This window comes from Lolium rigidum, chromosome 6, assembly GCF_022539505.1.
Source record: "Lolium rigidum isolate FL_2022 chromosome 6, APGP_CSIRO_Lrig_0.1, whole genome shotgun sequence".
NCBI lineage: Eukaryota > Viridiplantae > Streptophyta > Magnoliopsida > Poales > Poaceae > Lolium > Lolium rigidum.
In genome coordinates, this window is record NC_061513.1 from 82,058,609 (window position 1) to 82,074,329 (window position 15,721).

The 15,721-nt window shown below is 44.6% G+C and overlaps 3 protein-coding genes across 3 annotated transcripts; all 3 read left to right on the forward strand.

The window, feature by feature from the left end:
* The first annotated feature begins 3,559 nt into the window (after positions 1 to 3,559).
* Positions 3,560 to 5,199, forward strand: LOC124662859 (heavy metal-associated isoprenylated plant protein 7-like). The gene is made up of 6 exons (XM_047200645.1): positions 3,560 to 3,568; positions 3,670 to 3,859; positions 3,949 to 4,184; positions 4,343 to 4,424; positions 4,526 to 4,905; positions 4,945 to 5,199. Exons 1-6 carry the CDS (start codon positions 3,560 to 3,562, stop codon positions 5,197 to 5,199), a joined length of 1,152 nt encoding a protein of 383 aa, XP_047056601.1.
* A 2,565-nt stretch (positions 5,200 to 7,764) lies between these two features.
* On the forward strand, positions 7,765 to 8,076 carry LOC124662002. The gene has a single exon (XM_047199893.1). It carries the CDS (start codon positions 7,765 to 7,767, stop codon positions 8,074 to 8,076), a length of 312 nt encoding a protein of 103 aa, XP_047055849.1.
* Positions 8,077 to 11,988: 3,912 nt separating this feature from the next.
* On the forward strand, positions 11,989 to 12,300 carry LOC124662054. The gene has a single exon (XM_047199940.1). The coding sequence runs from the start codon at positions 11,989 to 11,991 to the stop codon at positions 12,298 to 12,300; it is 312 nt and encodes a 103-aa protein (XP_047055896.1).
* Positions 12,301 to 15,721: the final 3,421 nt, after the last annotated feature.

A 15,721-nucleotide genomic window follows, 5' to 3' on the forward strand; every position in this document is an offset into this window, starting at 1 on the left:
CTCAAAGTCTACCACAAGTGAGAGAGCTATTCCTTCGTGGGATAGGCTCCGGAGAATAGGGTGAGCCTTCGTGGCGTTGGGTAATCCTTCGTGGGACCTCCACCCCTCCAAACGTGACGTACCTTCTTGCAAAGGAAGGGAACACGGGAATAAACCCTCGTCTCCGCGTGCTATCGGTTATCTCTAACCGAACTCCTTACTTGTGATATAATTTCCTGTGAGAGCCTTCGTGCTTGAGTTACTTGTATTGTCATATAGGTTGTCTCACCTAGTTTGCATTAGGCTCATCTCTATATTCCGCAAAGCCTAATATTGCAAAGAAAGAATTAAAATTTGTAGAAACCTATTCACCCCCCTCTAGGTTTACCATCTCTGATCTTTCAGGGGTCAACCAAGGAGAGGGCCTTCATGTTGCTATCTTTCATCATGCTATAAGAATGAGTAGAACAACTCACCTTATAAGTTGGTGCTACTCATCCTTCGGTGTCACTATATATATGCGATTAAACTCATCATACCTGCTATGCAAGTCAAATAAGCATTTGAGATTTCACTATCTTATAGTAGATTATATGGTCAGTGTATCATAAGACTAGTGGACCTGATAGTTTCTAACAATTAGGTTTCGGTATCTGCATGGGATTAGCATTAATTAAAACTAGATGGTAGCCCGCGCGTTGCTGCGGGATTTGTCCGTATGCAATTCAAATTTACGAAAGTGAAAATCAGATCATACTAATAAGATAGACGTTTGTTGTTGCATATGTAGTGATTGTACAAAACTATGACTACCAATTCTCATTATAGTGTAAGAAATATTTGTATTCCATATACAGCTATTATGTTGATGCACTACACTGATATTTTCATTTACATAATAGATAGATAACTTATTTGAGAAGATAAGTTAACCAGTTAAAGATCATTGGAAAGAAAGCCACTCAATGTGCTTTAATAGCTCCACCAACCTTTGATGCCACCTGCAAAATTATTATAACTGCAAATACTCATAGAAGATGACTGAATCATAGCACACTGTGGTAATTGGACAGGGGCAAAGCCAATAGTTAATCCCACATTTTACATCCAAACAATATAGCACTATGGTTAGAAAACATAGTGTTGCTTGCTTTCAGATCGAGCTTACCAAATTGGTTTCAGTCTATACCTCACCAATGCAAAATCTTGACTATTGTAAGTCGATTCAGTAGTATATTGTCAGAATTAGTACCAAGAAGTAACCATGTACGGAATTGGCAGGGTATAATATAATACCTGCATGTAAATCAAATATTTCTTAAATACCTCTAAAGTCTTGTAGGAAATGGTTTTTCTATGAGCTTGAAGAGACATATGAGATAAATATTTAAAAATAAAACTGCAAACAAACTGCTGTCTTGAACCCTTAACTCGAAGGACACATACTGATATATAAGCTGCCTACTTTAATTCGAAGTGCGGACATGTAGCAGTCAAATAACTTGCCTATATAGTCTTGGTTTAAGTTTGGGAGCATCTACCGTTAACAGATGGCTGTGTGCAAGACAAACTTTATGCAAGTTTGTAGGTCTCACAGAAAGCAGGGATCCTAAAAAATCAGAAAAGAAACACATACATCTTTGAGCAATATATCAAATGATTATGAGAGACAGAAAGACAATGAAGTTGTTGCTGTTAGATCTAAAGGCAAAGGCAACTTCAATCTGCACATGACAACTTCATTATACGGAATGGACATCCTTTGAGAAAGAATGGTTTACCTGGGCACTAATGCCGCCGCTGGCTTCACCCCAACAACTTCATGAGCGACACTTCTATCAAGAGAAGACTCATATTTGTATACTAATACTAAGGTTTGGCTGCACGGATTCACTTAAGCCGATGGGAATCCAGACTTTATCTACCTGCAAAGGGAATTGCAATGGATGGAACATACTCACAATAAATATGGCAAAGCGCCAAAGCCTAACTCCAGAATAGCAGCCGTAGAGCAAAGAAGTTAAGAGGAGGATGGGATTCGGGAAATCTGGTCTAGACTAACCTGTTTTTGGTGATGGGATTGAAACGGCACCAGACCACGCCCAAGTCTACAGATTCGTCCACCAGACGTGCGCACACGATGAGCATGGATGACCTGGTACGATGTGGATAGATATGTTATACAGAAGATGGGGAATAGGGAGGAGATGTCTCACCGTCGGCGATTGCGATTTCGATCTAACAACAGACTAACGCGTGTGAATGGGCATGGCAATGCTGCGTGGTGCCCTTCGTCTTGGCCTGGAGATGATGGCTGAAGAGCACCAGATGAGAGTATTATAGGCAGCCGCCTGCTCGCCTTTTTTTTTAGCGAAGCCCGCTCGGCTGCCTCCTCTAACGGGGAAGTTTCAGGCGCTGATGAATGCTATGCGTGATGGCAATTTCATAAGCATTTGTGAGAGGGCATGTCAAGCGGCAGCGGCCGGAGAGCACCAGGAAGACGAACGGCGGACATTTTTTCGTGGGGTCTGGCTTCCGCTCCTGCCGTGGGTCTGGCGACGAAGCTGCTCTCGTTCGGCTCCTGCCATGTCGGTCTGGACAGAAAAAACATGGGCTACGCCCGGGAACAATGAGGGGAAGGCTAAAATTCTTAATGAGGTGATGTGGCTCGCTGTGAGACCAGCAAAATGGAACCATCTATTAAAAAAGAGAAGATTGGTGATATCAATGAAGAGAGTATAATGAAGAGAGTATGATTCATGCTAAGCAATGGCCGACGGTATTCTTTTGGGTCCAAATCTGGCCCTTGAGCAAAATTATTTAACTCATTTGCTCCGCGGGTGAAACCATTTTGAAATTTGGCCATGGCACCAACGAGGATGGAGCCGAAGTTGTGAATTACACGGCGCCAAGGAATTCCGGCAGGAAATTGCTCAATGGGTTTGACACCAATGTGTTTGGTGCAAACCTAGTTTCGGTGCTGTCTGCTTTGGCGCCGACCATCCCTAAGATCGGCATGCACTATTTGGGTTTCATCCACGCTAGCGCTAAACTCAACGCTAGATTTGGAAATAGTTTCTACGAGGGCAGATACCAATAGTTTCTCCCAAGGAGGCCAGATATATCCAAAAAAAAAAAAAACACCGACGGAGACGAGCGTCACGCTACTTCGTATATGAAAATGATACTATATACATCTATCGCCATTCCAGCTAAAGGCTCGACATGGGGGCGTTGGGCGGCACCGAATACGTATAGTATATAGACACAGGTTCCATTAAATGTGTTGCTCCATAATTGTTTTTCGTGCATCAGCATCTGCATGGAGGCATATCCACCTTGCATCGACCGAGTGTTGGTTTCCAGCGAAGCACATAGTATTTCCGCATGCAAACGACCGCACCGCGCATCCCATAGCTCGGTGCAGGTGCACTGCCCCAACGTGGCGCCCCGCGCCCTCTCCACGCACACACACGCGCACGCTCCATAAGACGTCGGCTGAATGTGCACGCACACACGCGCACGCTCCATGCCCAGTTCTATCTCGAGGAACCAAGCACAACGACAGTGAAGTGAACGTATGGCCAAGGTATAGAGCTAGTAGAATTCGTCCTAGTTCTATCTTCTCTTCCGCCAAGTGTGTTTTCTTGAATTCGTCGTAAATCTTATGCTATTATTGCCCTGTGGCAGGGGACGGCGAAGAAGACGGCGGCGGCCGGCGATGGCAGGAGCAAGGAAGGTGTCGTGGAGAAGGTAGACGGCATGGCGCCGGTGAAGGGTGGCGGTGGCGGTGACCTGGCGAACGAGGTGGTGGTAAGCGTGCCGGTCCACTGCGAGGGCTGCGCCAGGAAGATGCGACGGTCTCTGCTGCGCACCGAGGGTACGTGCTATGGAGTGGATATGCATCCGAATAGCTCTGTATAACTGCTAAGAAATCTTTCTTTCAACTAATTAGTTCGTGAAATAAAGGGTTTGAGGAGGTGATCGTCAATAACTCGACCAACACGGTCGTCGTGACTGGCCAGAAGGCGCTGGAGGATCCGATGATGGTGGTCGAGAGGGTCGAGAGGAGGACGAGGAAGAAGGCGCTGCTTCTCAGCCCATCGCCGGCCAAATTGCCGCCACCATCAGCAGTGAAAAATAAGGATACGAAGAAAGAGGCCGCAAAGGCAGACATGAAAAATGATGTAACGGAGCTGGATATGGTATTTTTACTAAATCATTAGTACTTGTTGCTATTTCATATTAAGATCACTCTTAATTAATTCATTACCGTTTTGTTCTTACCTTACTACGTACCTATGTTGATATTTGGTTTAAAGCAACATCTTTTTTATACGAACTATATATGATTGTGGACCAGAAAATGGGTGTAGTGATGAAGATAGAAATGCATTGTGAAGCTTGCAGCGAGGAGATGAAAAGGAGGATCCTCAACATAAAAGGTACTATCTCTGCATGTTAATAAATGTATGTGGAATTGTGGATAAACCACTCATTTTTTTTTTTGAACTCCATATATATATGGTTGCAAACTGATAATCAGGAGTGGAGGAAGCGGTGCCACACATGAAATCTTCAGAGCTGATGGTGAAAGGGGCAGTCGAGCCAGCAACCCTGGTAGGATTCATCCACAAGTGCACGGGAAAGAAAGCTGCCATTATCAGGGCAGAGCCTCTGGATCTGCCGCCAGCATCAGCAATGACCGCGCCGATGGGCGAGAAAACAACAGCGGATGCTAATGCAAAGCAGCAAGAACCATCTGACAATCTGAAAGAGAAAAATGAAGGAGTAAAAGAGGAGACCAAACAAGAGGAGGTAAAAGGGGGAGGAGGTGAAGGGCAGGTGCAAAATGTCGACGAGAAGACCAAAACTGAGATACAAGACAAAGGGGATGGAGATGGAGTTGAGAAGGAAAAAACCCAAGTGCATATGCCAAGTGATGGGATCGATGGATTTGTAGAGGAGAAGAACCAAATGAAGGATCACCAGTTTAAACTGCCTGTGCAGGATGCGGTTGTTGCGGTAGCGCCCGAGGCTGGCCTCTATGAATACTACTACCACCCACCCTATGCTTACGCATACCCACAATATGCGTATCAGCAGTATCAGTACCCATATGCTGGCCATCCTGCGGCAATGTATCGGCCGTATCCGCACTACCCACCGGCACCGCAGACACTCAGCGATGAGAACCCAGAAGCATGCACCATCATGTAATGAACTGCCCGTAGCTTCCATGTTATAAATGATAGTAATACATGGAGCGGTAAAACTAGTAATATGTGAAATAAAACATCCGGCTGCTGCAGTGTATAATTAATCAAAATATTATATATATTAATGGTGTATATACTATTACAGTATATGTGGACTACCTGCTTTTTTTGTTATTAGTTTAGATTTTTGGTTTGAATGAAATTTGACATTATATGTTTTATTGAAAAGAGGGCAAAAGCCTTGCCCTATTCCATTCCTTTAATCAAGAAAGTGTTTACAAAAACAAAAGCAAATACATCATGACTACTCTCGCGACATCAAATAGTTCAAACGGGCTATCCAATCCTTTTATATATACGGTGCTAGGGCTGGGAAGTGGGTCCAAAAGAAGGTTGATTAGGGGTTTGTGACATAAGCGGACCCAGGAAAAATTTGAAGCCTGGGCAAATAGGCTTAGTATGATAATTTTGTATCAAATACATGTAAAATAGGGACGAAAATAAGCCTGTCGACCGGCCGGAAGCCTGGGCGGCTGCCCGGGCAGGAGGGATGCTAGGTCCGCCTATGGTTTGTGATCAAGGCTCCCTCATGAGGGGAATGTGGTATACCACATCCCCTTCCATTTCTCTAGGTTAGTTAGACTAGAACAATTCCAACACTAAGATCATCTCCATCCCTACCATTTAGAATTAGGATCTATGATTAATAAGCATCTTTTCTTTACATTGGCGTTATATCCTGTGAATCCCGTTAGCTTCGTGTATCAGCGCATAGACAACTACTTGACCAGCTGATCCACATTTAATGCCAATGATCCGAAGTAGGGTGAAATTACAGACATGTGCTTGCAGTATACCTATGTTTTCCTAGGTAATTTGCCAAATGACCATGTTACTCAAATTCCATAGACCGATCGCCCACAATTCCAATCGACTAGTGTGATCTGTAACGAGACCTTAACACGGCATTGACGGTGATTTATGTTGTTTCGATTCAACATATTCCTAAAGTACACATACATATTACCTCAAGTTCTAAACTCTACGTTTAGAATCAAATAAGGATTCATCGAGTCAATATGGGCTGGCATAGATACTGCACATCCTCACTTTAGGTGGATATGGAAAAAATAACGGTAATCAGCAAAAACATAAGTTCTTTTTATATTCGTTACTCCATGACAAACTGAATTCAGATGGGTGTGATTCTAACTAAAGACAACCTTGTAAAATGCAACTGGTACGGCTGTAAGAAATGTGTTTTTTTTATCATGAAGATGAGACAATAAAAAACCTTTTCTTCAACTGTTGGTTTGCTAGATCTATATGGTCAATCATTCAGATGGGTTCTACCTTATACCCATCTTGTAGCATTGCAAATATTTTTAGCAATTGGCTAAATAGGGTGGATCCTAGGTATAAAACGCTAATCAGAGTGGACGCGATTACATGCTGACGTATGGTCGCTTTGGCTATGTAGAAATGATAATATTTTTAATGATAAGAATTCTTCTCTTGTGCAGGTCATCTACCGATGTACGGCTTTGCTCCGTTTATGGTCGCCACTTCAACGATTGGAGGATCGAGACCTCTTGAAGGAGGTGTCTACATGGTTGGAGAATGCGGTCAAGGAGTTTATTTTCCAACATGGGTGACTGCATAATAGACGGATTGAAGCCAATAAAGCTTAGTCTAGTTGGCTCTTTTTGTCTTTCTTTATAAGTGATTTTTGTTTCAGACTTGATACTCGAACGGCTGTGTGCTAGGTGTAATGCTTAATTTTTTTTGAGTAGTATCGAAAAATGACAAAGTGAATACAAGAGACTTGTTACACCTTGGAGTGTGATCAGCTAGAAACTTTCATCCATCTTTTTAGGAATTGGCCCTTTGCTTGGGTATGCTGGGATATTTCTAATTCTCACATTTGATTTGCATCGAATATCGTGAACTTTGAAAAGGGGGTTGTATTGAAGTACACCACTTCTGCCAGGTAAATGTCAATTTGCTAGATTCTTTCTCTTGCTTAATTCAGGATATCCGAACTGCAGGGTCCAAGGCACATGGGTGTGAAGATTCATGCCGTCATATTCCAAGCTGATCTCAAACGCCTCCATCTGATCCAAAATAGCAGGCTTTGGCGAGCAATTTATTGTTTCCGTCCTGTCACGGTGGCACAACCGATATGGAAAATATGGAGAAAGCGAAATGTAAAAGCCTTGTTCAGTCAAAACCGGTGCAGAGCCAAACCAAAAGATTACATAGCAAAGAATATTCCAAACTAGTCCCATAGGAATCATAGATTATATTACTGGGGATGTAAATGTTCTGAACGCCATGCCCATACTAACTACTATCCTCAACATAAGTAATATCGCCCGTACATAGCGCACGCCGTTTCCAAGGCCATGGCAGGATTCTCTTCGTCACATCCATCTCATCGACTGAATTTTACACTCTGCATGATGCTATAAAAAGGCGAGAACTAAAGCGGTAACTCTCATCAGCATCGCACTCACCTAAGCATAAGCTTCTACTGCATCTATCTAGCGTCGTCGTAGTATCTGCAATGGCCAACCACGCAGCTGCCGCTCTCCTGATGGCGTCACTTCTCGTAGCGGTGACCCTCGCCGATGCCAGGATCACCTTGCAGGTGCAGGGTGGCAGCATGAAGGAAGGTAACGTGGCGATGACGTTCGTGAAGACGGTGCCGGCGTTGACATGCACCAAGGTGCGCGGGTTCCAGGCGGGCGATACCTGCTTCGACGTCGCGGTGGGTGCCGGCTTGACCCAGGCTCAGTTTCTCAGCTTCAACCCAAACCTCAACTGCCTCAAGGTTTTCGTTGGCCAGTGGGTCTGCCTCCACGCCTCCTCTGCCTGATAGCCATGCAGTGGGGCTAGCTGCAGCCTGCCTGCATCGATCCTTGCTAAATACTTATAACATTATAAATAAGGAGACGGTCTGCCGTATACCTCCACCAGTCCTACCTATTTGTGCTTCCCTCGCAAAATGAGGTGCTTGCGTGTTGTCTGGAGTAGTCCGATCGTGTCTGTCTTCGTAGCAGCTTTGGCTTGAAAGTTATTTTAGTTGGTTGTGCTTGATTCAGTGTTCTTCTATGCCATTTTTTTCTTGAAACTTGTTCGACTATTGTGGAAAATGTGGCTATCTCCAAATTACCATTGCAACAGGTAAGTTTGCATTCAGGAGCGCCTGATGACCAGACGACCGAACATCCATTGGATCAAGCCACGCCGAGCACCATCAGATCAACTTACCCTTGGCGAAACCGAGTTAGACCATCCAGAGCCACATGCTATATGAAGCCCACCAAGATTGCAACGTATTTTATCCTACGTAATATGAAGTGCTCTTTACACGCGAATGAAAATTGTCAAGAAAACCATAACAAGAGTCCTCTAACACCTGCTCCTTGTTAACTTCACAACTTCACCAAAACACAAGAAATTGCACAACGCAACAAAAAATCAAGCACCGCAATATGGAACAAACTTAGGTGAAACATATGAAGTTGCATACGACAATACACTATAACACAAAGAAAGTGAGCATCTCAACTTGTTCTAAACTTGGTGAAATAAACTAAATTGCACATCACCACAAAAAAGAAATGTTATCACTCACACACAAACACACACACAACCAAATGCATAGCCTCAAACAACTATTAATTTTAAGCCAAAGGGGTGGAGAGCCCATGCAAAGACTACACCAGTACACCACCATCCATGTCGGGTAAACCTGCTCAAAATATGTATACACCACCATAATCATCTCGTGATGTTCTACTTGATGAAAAATAGACTATGAATGGAGCCACACACTAGCAGATACTGCAAGGGAAATCACTTTTTGGTACGAAACACCATGTCATTGCTACATTGCCATAGCGACCAAATCAAGGCTACGACTCCTGCCCAAGCAAGGATTGCCTCGTAGGCATCTGAGAAATATTTTTTGAGACAGTACGTGAGATGGTACATATTATGAGAAGCCAACTGGATCTTTGACCATATATTAATAGCAAACTTGCGATTGTATGATCATGAAGGAAACACCAAAACTTTTTTCCTTTGAGAACAGTTGCAATTTGCAAGATTATTCTTAGTTATGACTGCACCTATTCGAATGTACCACTTGGAGATTTTAATTTTCATAGGCCCCTTCATTTTCCAAATTACTTTATTCTAATGCCCAGAACAGAGAATCCACCAAAAAAAATCCCCATTTGCATGTAAATTTCATCATAATTTGTTGTGCCTTACAAAAAAATATAACCATAGAGAACCGCCAATGGAGTCATTCAAACTAGCTTTGTGCATTGTATTTTCGTTTTGCTAACTAACTAGTACCTATTTTGTGTCTATATCATATTATGGATAATAAAAATAAGATTGTCATTACACACGTGGCCTTAGTCTATCACTCCGAAGTGTTGGAACATTCTCTTTAGGATCAACATAAACATCATCTAGCTATGACATAGAACTCATGTAAACTCTATAGAATTGGGCACTTATAGTTGCTTGAAGAAACCATTAGGTGATAAACCATGATAATGACTACGGGATATTTGATGGTCGGATAGTATCCAAGGAAGACGAACAACACTGAACACCCCCGGCACCGCCCCTGTGAGATGGCCATCGATGTTCCAGCCCCTTATCACAAATTAAGAATTGTAGTTTTGGTGGATAGGTGCCATCTTATTTAGTCCCTTGACGGTCTATCTATTCCTTTATACCAAGTGTTAGGGATAGAGACTGGAACGAAAAAGGGTGTTAGGAGCCTCCGATCAAAGCACCTTCGTGAGAGGGACATATTTAGACCATATCCCTGTCTGTTTCACTTGGTTTGTTAGCCGAGATCAATTCCAAGTTTCCAACACTAAGAGTATCTCCATCCTTATCATTTAGAAATTAGGATCCGGAATTAAAAAAAAAACCCAGCTTTTTCTTTACATTGGCATCCTATATATATTGTGAATCATGGTAGCCTCATGTATTAGTGCATTTGCAACTACTTGAACTACCGATCCACATCTAATGCCAACTATCCAATTTAGTGGGAATTTAAAGATATGTGCCGACATCCTTCCTATGTTCTCCCAGGTAATTTTTCGGGACCATGTTCTCTAATTCCATAGACCGATGGCCCATAACTTCGATCAATGGGTGTGATCTGTAACATGACCTAGACTCGGCCGATGTTGTTTGATTCAACACATTAATCCCAAAGGACACATATATACATATATTACCTTAATATCTAAATTCTAGGATTAGGGTCAAATAAGGGGCTGGAGATTTTGGCCGCATGAGCTTAGAATCATGTAGACGTGGTGGCATTAACTGTTTAGGCCTAATACTTAAATTAAAGGAAAATTACACAAAGTACATATTACTAAGCATCATTCCACTCATTCCAGAGGACCCTACGGAAATGGGTAAAACCCCTCTTCTTCAACGGAGAAGGGATCCCATCGTTGGCTGAGAAAGGCGGACCGACAATAAATGCGTGGACTTTTTCCATTGAGGCAACTCAACTCAAATGGACATGCGGGTAGTGAGCAACTATAAGACAACATTTCTGTTGCTATTTCATCAGTAACATATTTGTGGTTGTTACCATTTGCAATGTGCATTTTGCTTGTACTTATCACATTTTCATATTTCACAACACATTTATATATTTTATGACATATTTACACATTCCGGCACATTTACACATCACAAGCAATATATCGACAACTTGAACTTCGTTCATAATATACACCACACATGCACAATGCACCATGTTACCAAATACATCATGAGATGGACACAGCTCTTAATACATAATATCCCAATGAAAGAAGTCTAAAATTTAAAATTTGCAAATGAAGAAAAAAGTAGTACATTTCCTGGTTGCCGCCTTATTGGAAATTTATTCCAAAGACCCCCTCAATCTTTCCAGAGAGGGGTGTTTTCAAAGACTACATATCTTGTCGTTCGCGTGGCCATCGCTTCTTCCCTTTTTATACGGTGCCAATAAAATATGAAGTGACATAGGCTACCGAGAGAGAGAGACCCCGAGCAAACCTTTGGCCTAGTGAAATGTTAAATCTGCGAGATTCTTGCTCATGCATAATTCATGGTGTTGAAACTGCAGGATCCAAAGCATATCCAGCCTAACCAGCCTGGGGACTTAACTGCACCTACTGGATACAGTAATTAGATCCCATTTATCCATGCGTCATATGCCGTCATATTCCCAGCTGCTCAAACGCTTCTATCAGATCGAAAATAACAGGCCTTCTCTTTTCCTCCTAGGACATACTTTTTGGGGAGCAATTTATGTTTCTGTCCTGTCATAGTGGCACAATCGGAAAGTATGGAGGAAAGCGAAATGTAAAAACCTTTGTTCAGTCAAAATAGGTGTAGAGCCAAACCGAAAAAAAAAACACAACAAAGAATATTCCAAACTAGTCTCATAGGAATCACAGATCAGATTACCTGGGAGTAAATGTTCTGAACGCCATGTCCATAGTAACTACTAACCTCAACATAAGCAATATCGCCGTACATAGCTCACGCCGTTTCCAAGGCCTTGGCCGGATTCTTTTCGTCACATCCATCTCATCGACTGAATTTTACACTCTTCAGTCTTCACCACGCTATAAAAAGGCGAGAGCTAAGCGGTAGCTCTCATCAGCATCGCACTCACCTAAGCATAAGCTTCTACTGCACCTATCTGCTGCATATCTTTCCTTTTCGCCTCGGCGTCTCATCTGCAATGGCCAACCACGCAGCCGCCGCTCTCCTGATCGCGTCACTTCTCGTGGCGGTGACCCTCGCCGACGCCAGGATCACCTTGCAGGTGCAGGGCGGCAGCATGAAGGAAGGTAACGCGGCGATGACGTTCGTGAAGTCGGTGCCGGCGCTGACGTGCAACAAGGTGCTCGGGTTCCAGGAAGGCGACACCTGCTTCGACATCGCACAGGGCTCCGGCTTGACCCAGGACCAGTTCCTCAGCTTCAACCCAAACATCAACTGCGCCAAGGTCTTCATCGGCCAGTGGGTCTGCCTCGACGCTTCCTCTGCCTAACCATACAGGATGCACCTAGGCAGCCTGACCTGCCTGCATCGATCGTTGCTGAATACGGCTATAAATAAGGAGGCGATCTCTTTCATTATGCCTCCGCTATATATTTGTAATTCCCTCGCCAAAAGAGGTGCTGTCTGGAGTAGTCCGATCCGATCGAGTCTGTCTTTTACCTTTAGCTGGAAAGTTGTTTCAGTTAGTTTGCTTGACCCAGTGTTCTTCTCTGCCGTTTTTTCTTACTTTGTTCGTCTGCGATAATGTGGAGATCTCCAAACTACTATTGTTTCACCTAAGTTTGTTTTAGGAGCATCTGATTGGACGGCCGAACACGCGAACAGCTGCTGGATCAAGCCACCGAGCACCGTCTGACCAACTTACCCTTAGGGAAATTTAGTTAGGCCATCCCAAAGCCAGGTGCTAGATGAAGCGCACCAATAATGTAATGTGTTTTTATCCTACATTCAACTCGAGCTGGCACTTCTTTGATCCTACTCAACGGAGTTTCGGGGGGGGGGGGGGGAAGGAAACACAAAAAACACCTAAGAACACACCCAAAGCTGCTACTGATAAACCTAGCTAGAAAACCAGGTTTTAACCTACTCAAACACCACCTCCCCACCAGGAGCAAACTGAACTCGCTAAACAGCCCAGCGCAACGCAAAAGCACGCCACAAACTAACATCTGCTACAAACTCATCCCAACTCTGTCTATTTTAAACAAACCAACAGCAAGGAACACAGGACAGCAACATCAGGGGGAAAAGCTACACCCCTATTACAGCACCACTGCATGAACTTGGCCATTCTACAGCATGACGTGCACCGAAGCCTCTTCTTCTGGATGCTCCTGAGGCTCTCCCTCCATGTGCAAGCTTGAAAGCAGGGGTCCAGGAAGCGATCCAATCGAAGGAGGAGCACTTCAGTTTTGTGCCTGGCTCAGTGGTGCTTTGATCTTGCTCGACAAGTGTTCCATGAACAAAGCACGCCTCTTTTATTTGTGGCTGGAGCTGAAGTTCTGCATGCTATGGTAAACAAACTTTTGTATCTGCTATAATGAAATTAGTAAAACATGAATACGACCAATGCATATGCAATAGAAAGAAGCTGATCATTTGCATCTGCTGCGATCGCCAAGAGGAGTGTATCCTTGTACTTTCCAGTGAGACAGATACCATCTATTGACAATATTGGATGACAGTATAGCCTTGGGGAATGCCCAGAACAAACGTCAAGTATTTCTTCGTTTTCCTTCCTAGGGCGTTGATGTTGTCTCCTGCATACTTGAGTCCCCGGGATAGATGACGATATTTGATGGAGCAGTCTAGGAGCTAGGTCATATGCTTACTCATATGTGCCATACAACCTCTGGAAAATGTCCTCCTTGGCACGCCTTGCCTTTCCGTAGCTGAACTTGAAGCCAATCTCATCTTCTGCAGTTTCTTGCAGCGTTTTCACACTAACGTTGATGTCTTTTTCCACCGCCACTTGCATGATATGTGACATATATTTTGCGGTGATCTTGCGGTGCTTTTCCAGAGCCCCAACCTGCTCGCAGCTATGTGGTTCTATTTTTGAGATATGCCAGGGCTGACATACCCCAGAGCTCTTTCGAGCGATCACTCTCCCCCCGCACCCCTCATTCAATTCGACACATATCACTTTTAGCTGACTTCGATCGGACTGCTTCATTCTGTGCTCCCGAGATATGCCCAACTAGCATACTTGCCTCTCCTAGGTCTGAAACAGAGCGAAACTCATTGCTTATGGTCATGGTCTATAAGAAGTCAGGGTCCATGGGACCTAGAACCGCCCTCTAGGAAGGACCAGCACCTTCTTCGTCCGAGGAGGATTCAGATGAAGATGAACAAGCATCATCGTCCAGCGCCTCAGGCAATCCCTCCATGTGTTCACTGATGTCGACGACCGCGGACCAGTATCCTGGGTCAGCATTATGGTTGCTAGCCATCTCCTCCGATGGGCCGATGCTAGGAGTTGCAGTGATGGCAAGCTGCTCCGACGGGCCGCTGCTAGGGCCTGCGGTGATGGACATCTACTCCTCTGCAGCGCTCCTACTGCATCCGGCATCATCACTAGCTGAAATAAACTGCACATACACCATATCGGACGTCCGTACATAGCAGCACCAGGTGTGCTTGCAAACCTCATGTACGTACGCTAATTTGTATCATTTTTACCTCCCGTAAACCCCAACGGGAAGGTCATGTCCTATCATTCCCTTATACGCAGATGATGAGGACATCCCTACCGAACCACTACCTCCGTCATTACAAGATGAAGACGATGCTGCTGTAAAGCTCAAGTCCAATGAAGTTAGGATTGGACCCATGAAAAGAACTCGTGCGAAGCTACTCAAACAACAGGTGAACTTGTTTCTAAATGATACTTTGATCGATGAGAACTTTATACTGCCTAAGTCATTTCACGTATGTATGATCAGGTACGAAGAGGGAGCAAGCATCGCACGAGGAGAAGAGAAGCAGCTGGACGTGAAGCTGGACATGAAGCTGGACGTGAAGCTGGGCATGAAGACATCCCATGGACGCGCGAGGGAGGAGAGGGAGGCATGCGCGAGGGAGGAAGAGCAAGTCCAGGCCGGTGCACAACCCGGTCAAACCGGCCGCCACGCCGGCCTGCCCGGTCCCAGCCCCGGTCCAACCGGACCCCACGCCGGGAGCGCCCGGCGCCCGTCGGATCCAGCGCCGGTGCCAACCGGGCTGGTGTACTGAGCCACCCATCCCACGCCCGGTTTCCACCCGGTCCCAGGCCCGGTCCAAATCGGACCGGCCGGTTCCTGGCCAGGTCGACCGACCCCCACGCCGGCCCTGTCCGAGTCAGTCTCGACCAGATCCCGATCTGGGTCGGTTTTTAATGTATTTTCTCGACCCCTGGTTGTCCTGAACCCCTATATAAGTGCCCAGGACGTCCCCAAATTAGGTTTAGACCACGTTTAAGATAAATCCTAGTTCATAGTTGATTGATTTGCAACTCTATTGAATCGCTACACCAATCTGCATCGATCTGGTGTTTTGCTACTGAAAGTCTTGTGTGATCTGCTGTTCCATTGGAAATTAGACGATTGCAACTTACCGCTTGGTGGTTGGCGGCTACGTGCGCAAGTGTGTGGAGTTGCAAATATCTTGCAGGGTTGAGAGCTGTTGCATTGGCGACAGGGATTGATCGAGAGACTTCGTCGGCGTCGTACAAGTTATCATCCACTACATCATCGTGTATCTCTGTTGTGTTCATCCCGTGTTCATCACATCCACTGTCGCTTACTGAGAAGATCGGGCGACCCCTCATCATCTTGGTATCAGATTTGAGTGTTTCCTCGGTAAGCCATCCATAATCCAGCCCATAGTTGAGTTGTGAGTGTTTCCTATCCAGATTAAGCCAAAAATATTAG

Coding starts and splice junctions, on each gene's coding strand:
- LOC124662859 (XM_047200645.1), top strand. Junction 3,860..3,948: donor GTCTCTGCTGCGCACCGAGG/GTACGTGCTATG, acceptor CGTGAAATAAAG/GGTTTGAGGAGGTGATCGTC. Junction 4,185..4,342: donor ATGTAACGGAGCTGGATATG/GTATTTTTACTA, acceptor ATTGTGGACCAG/AAAATGGGTGTAGTGATGAA.
- LOC124662002 (XM_047199893.1), top strand. CDS start 7,765: ATGGCCAACCACGCAGCTGCCGCTCTCCTGATGGCGTCACTTCTCGTA.
- LOC124662054 (XM_047199940.1), top strand. CDS start 11,989: ATGGCCAACCACGCAGCCGCCGCTCTCCTGATCGCGTCACTTCTCGTG.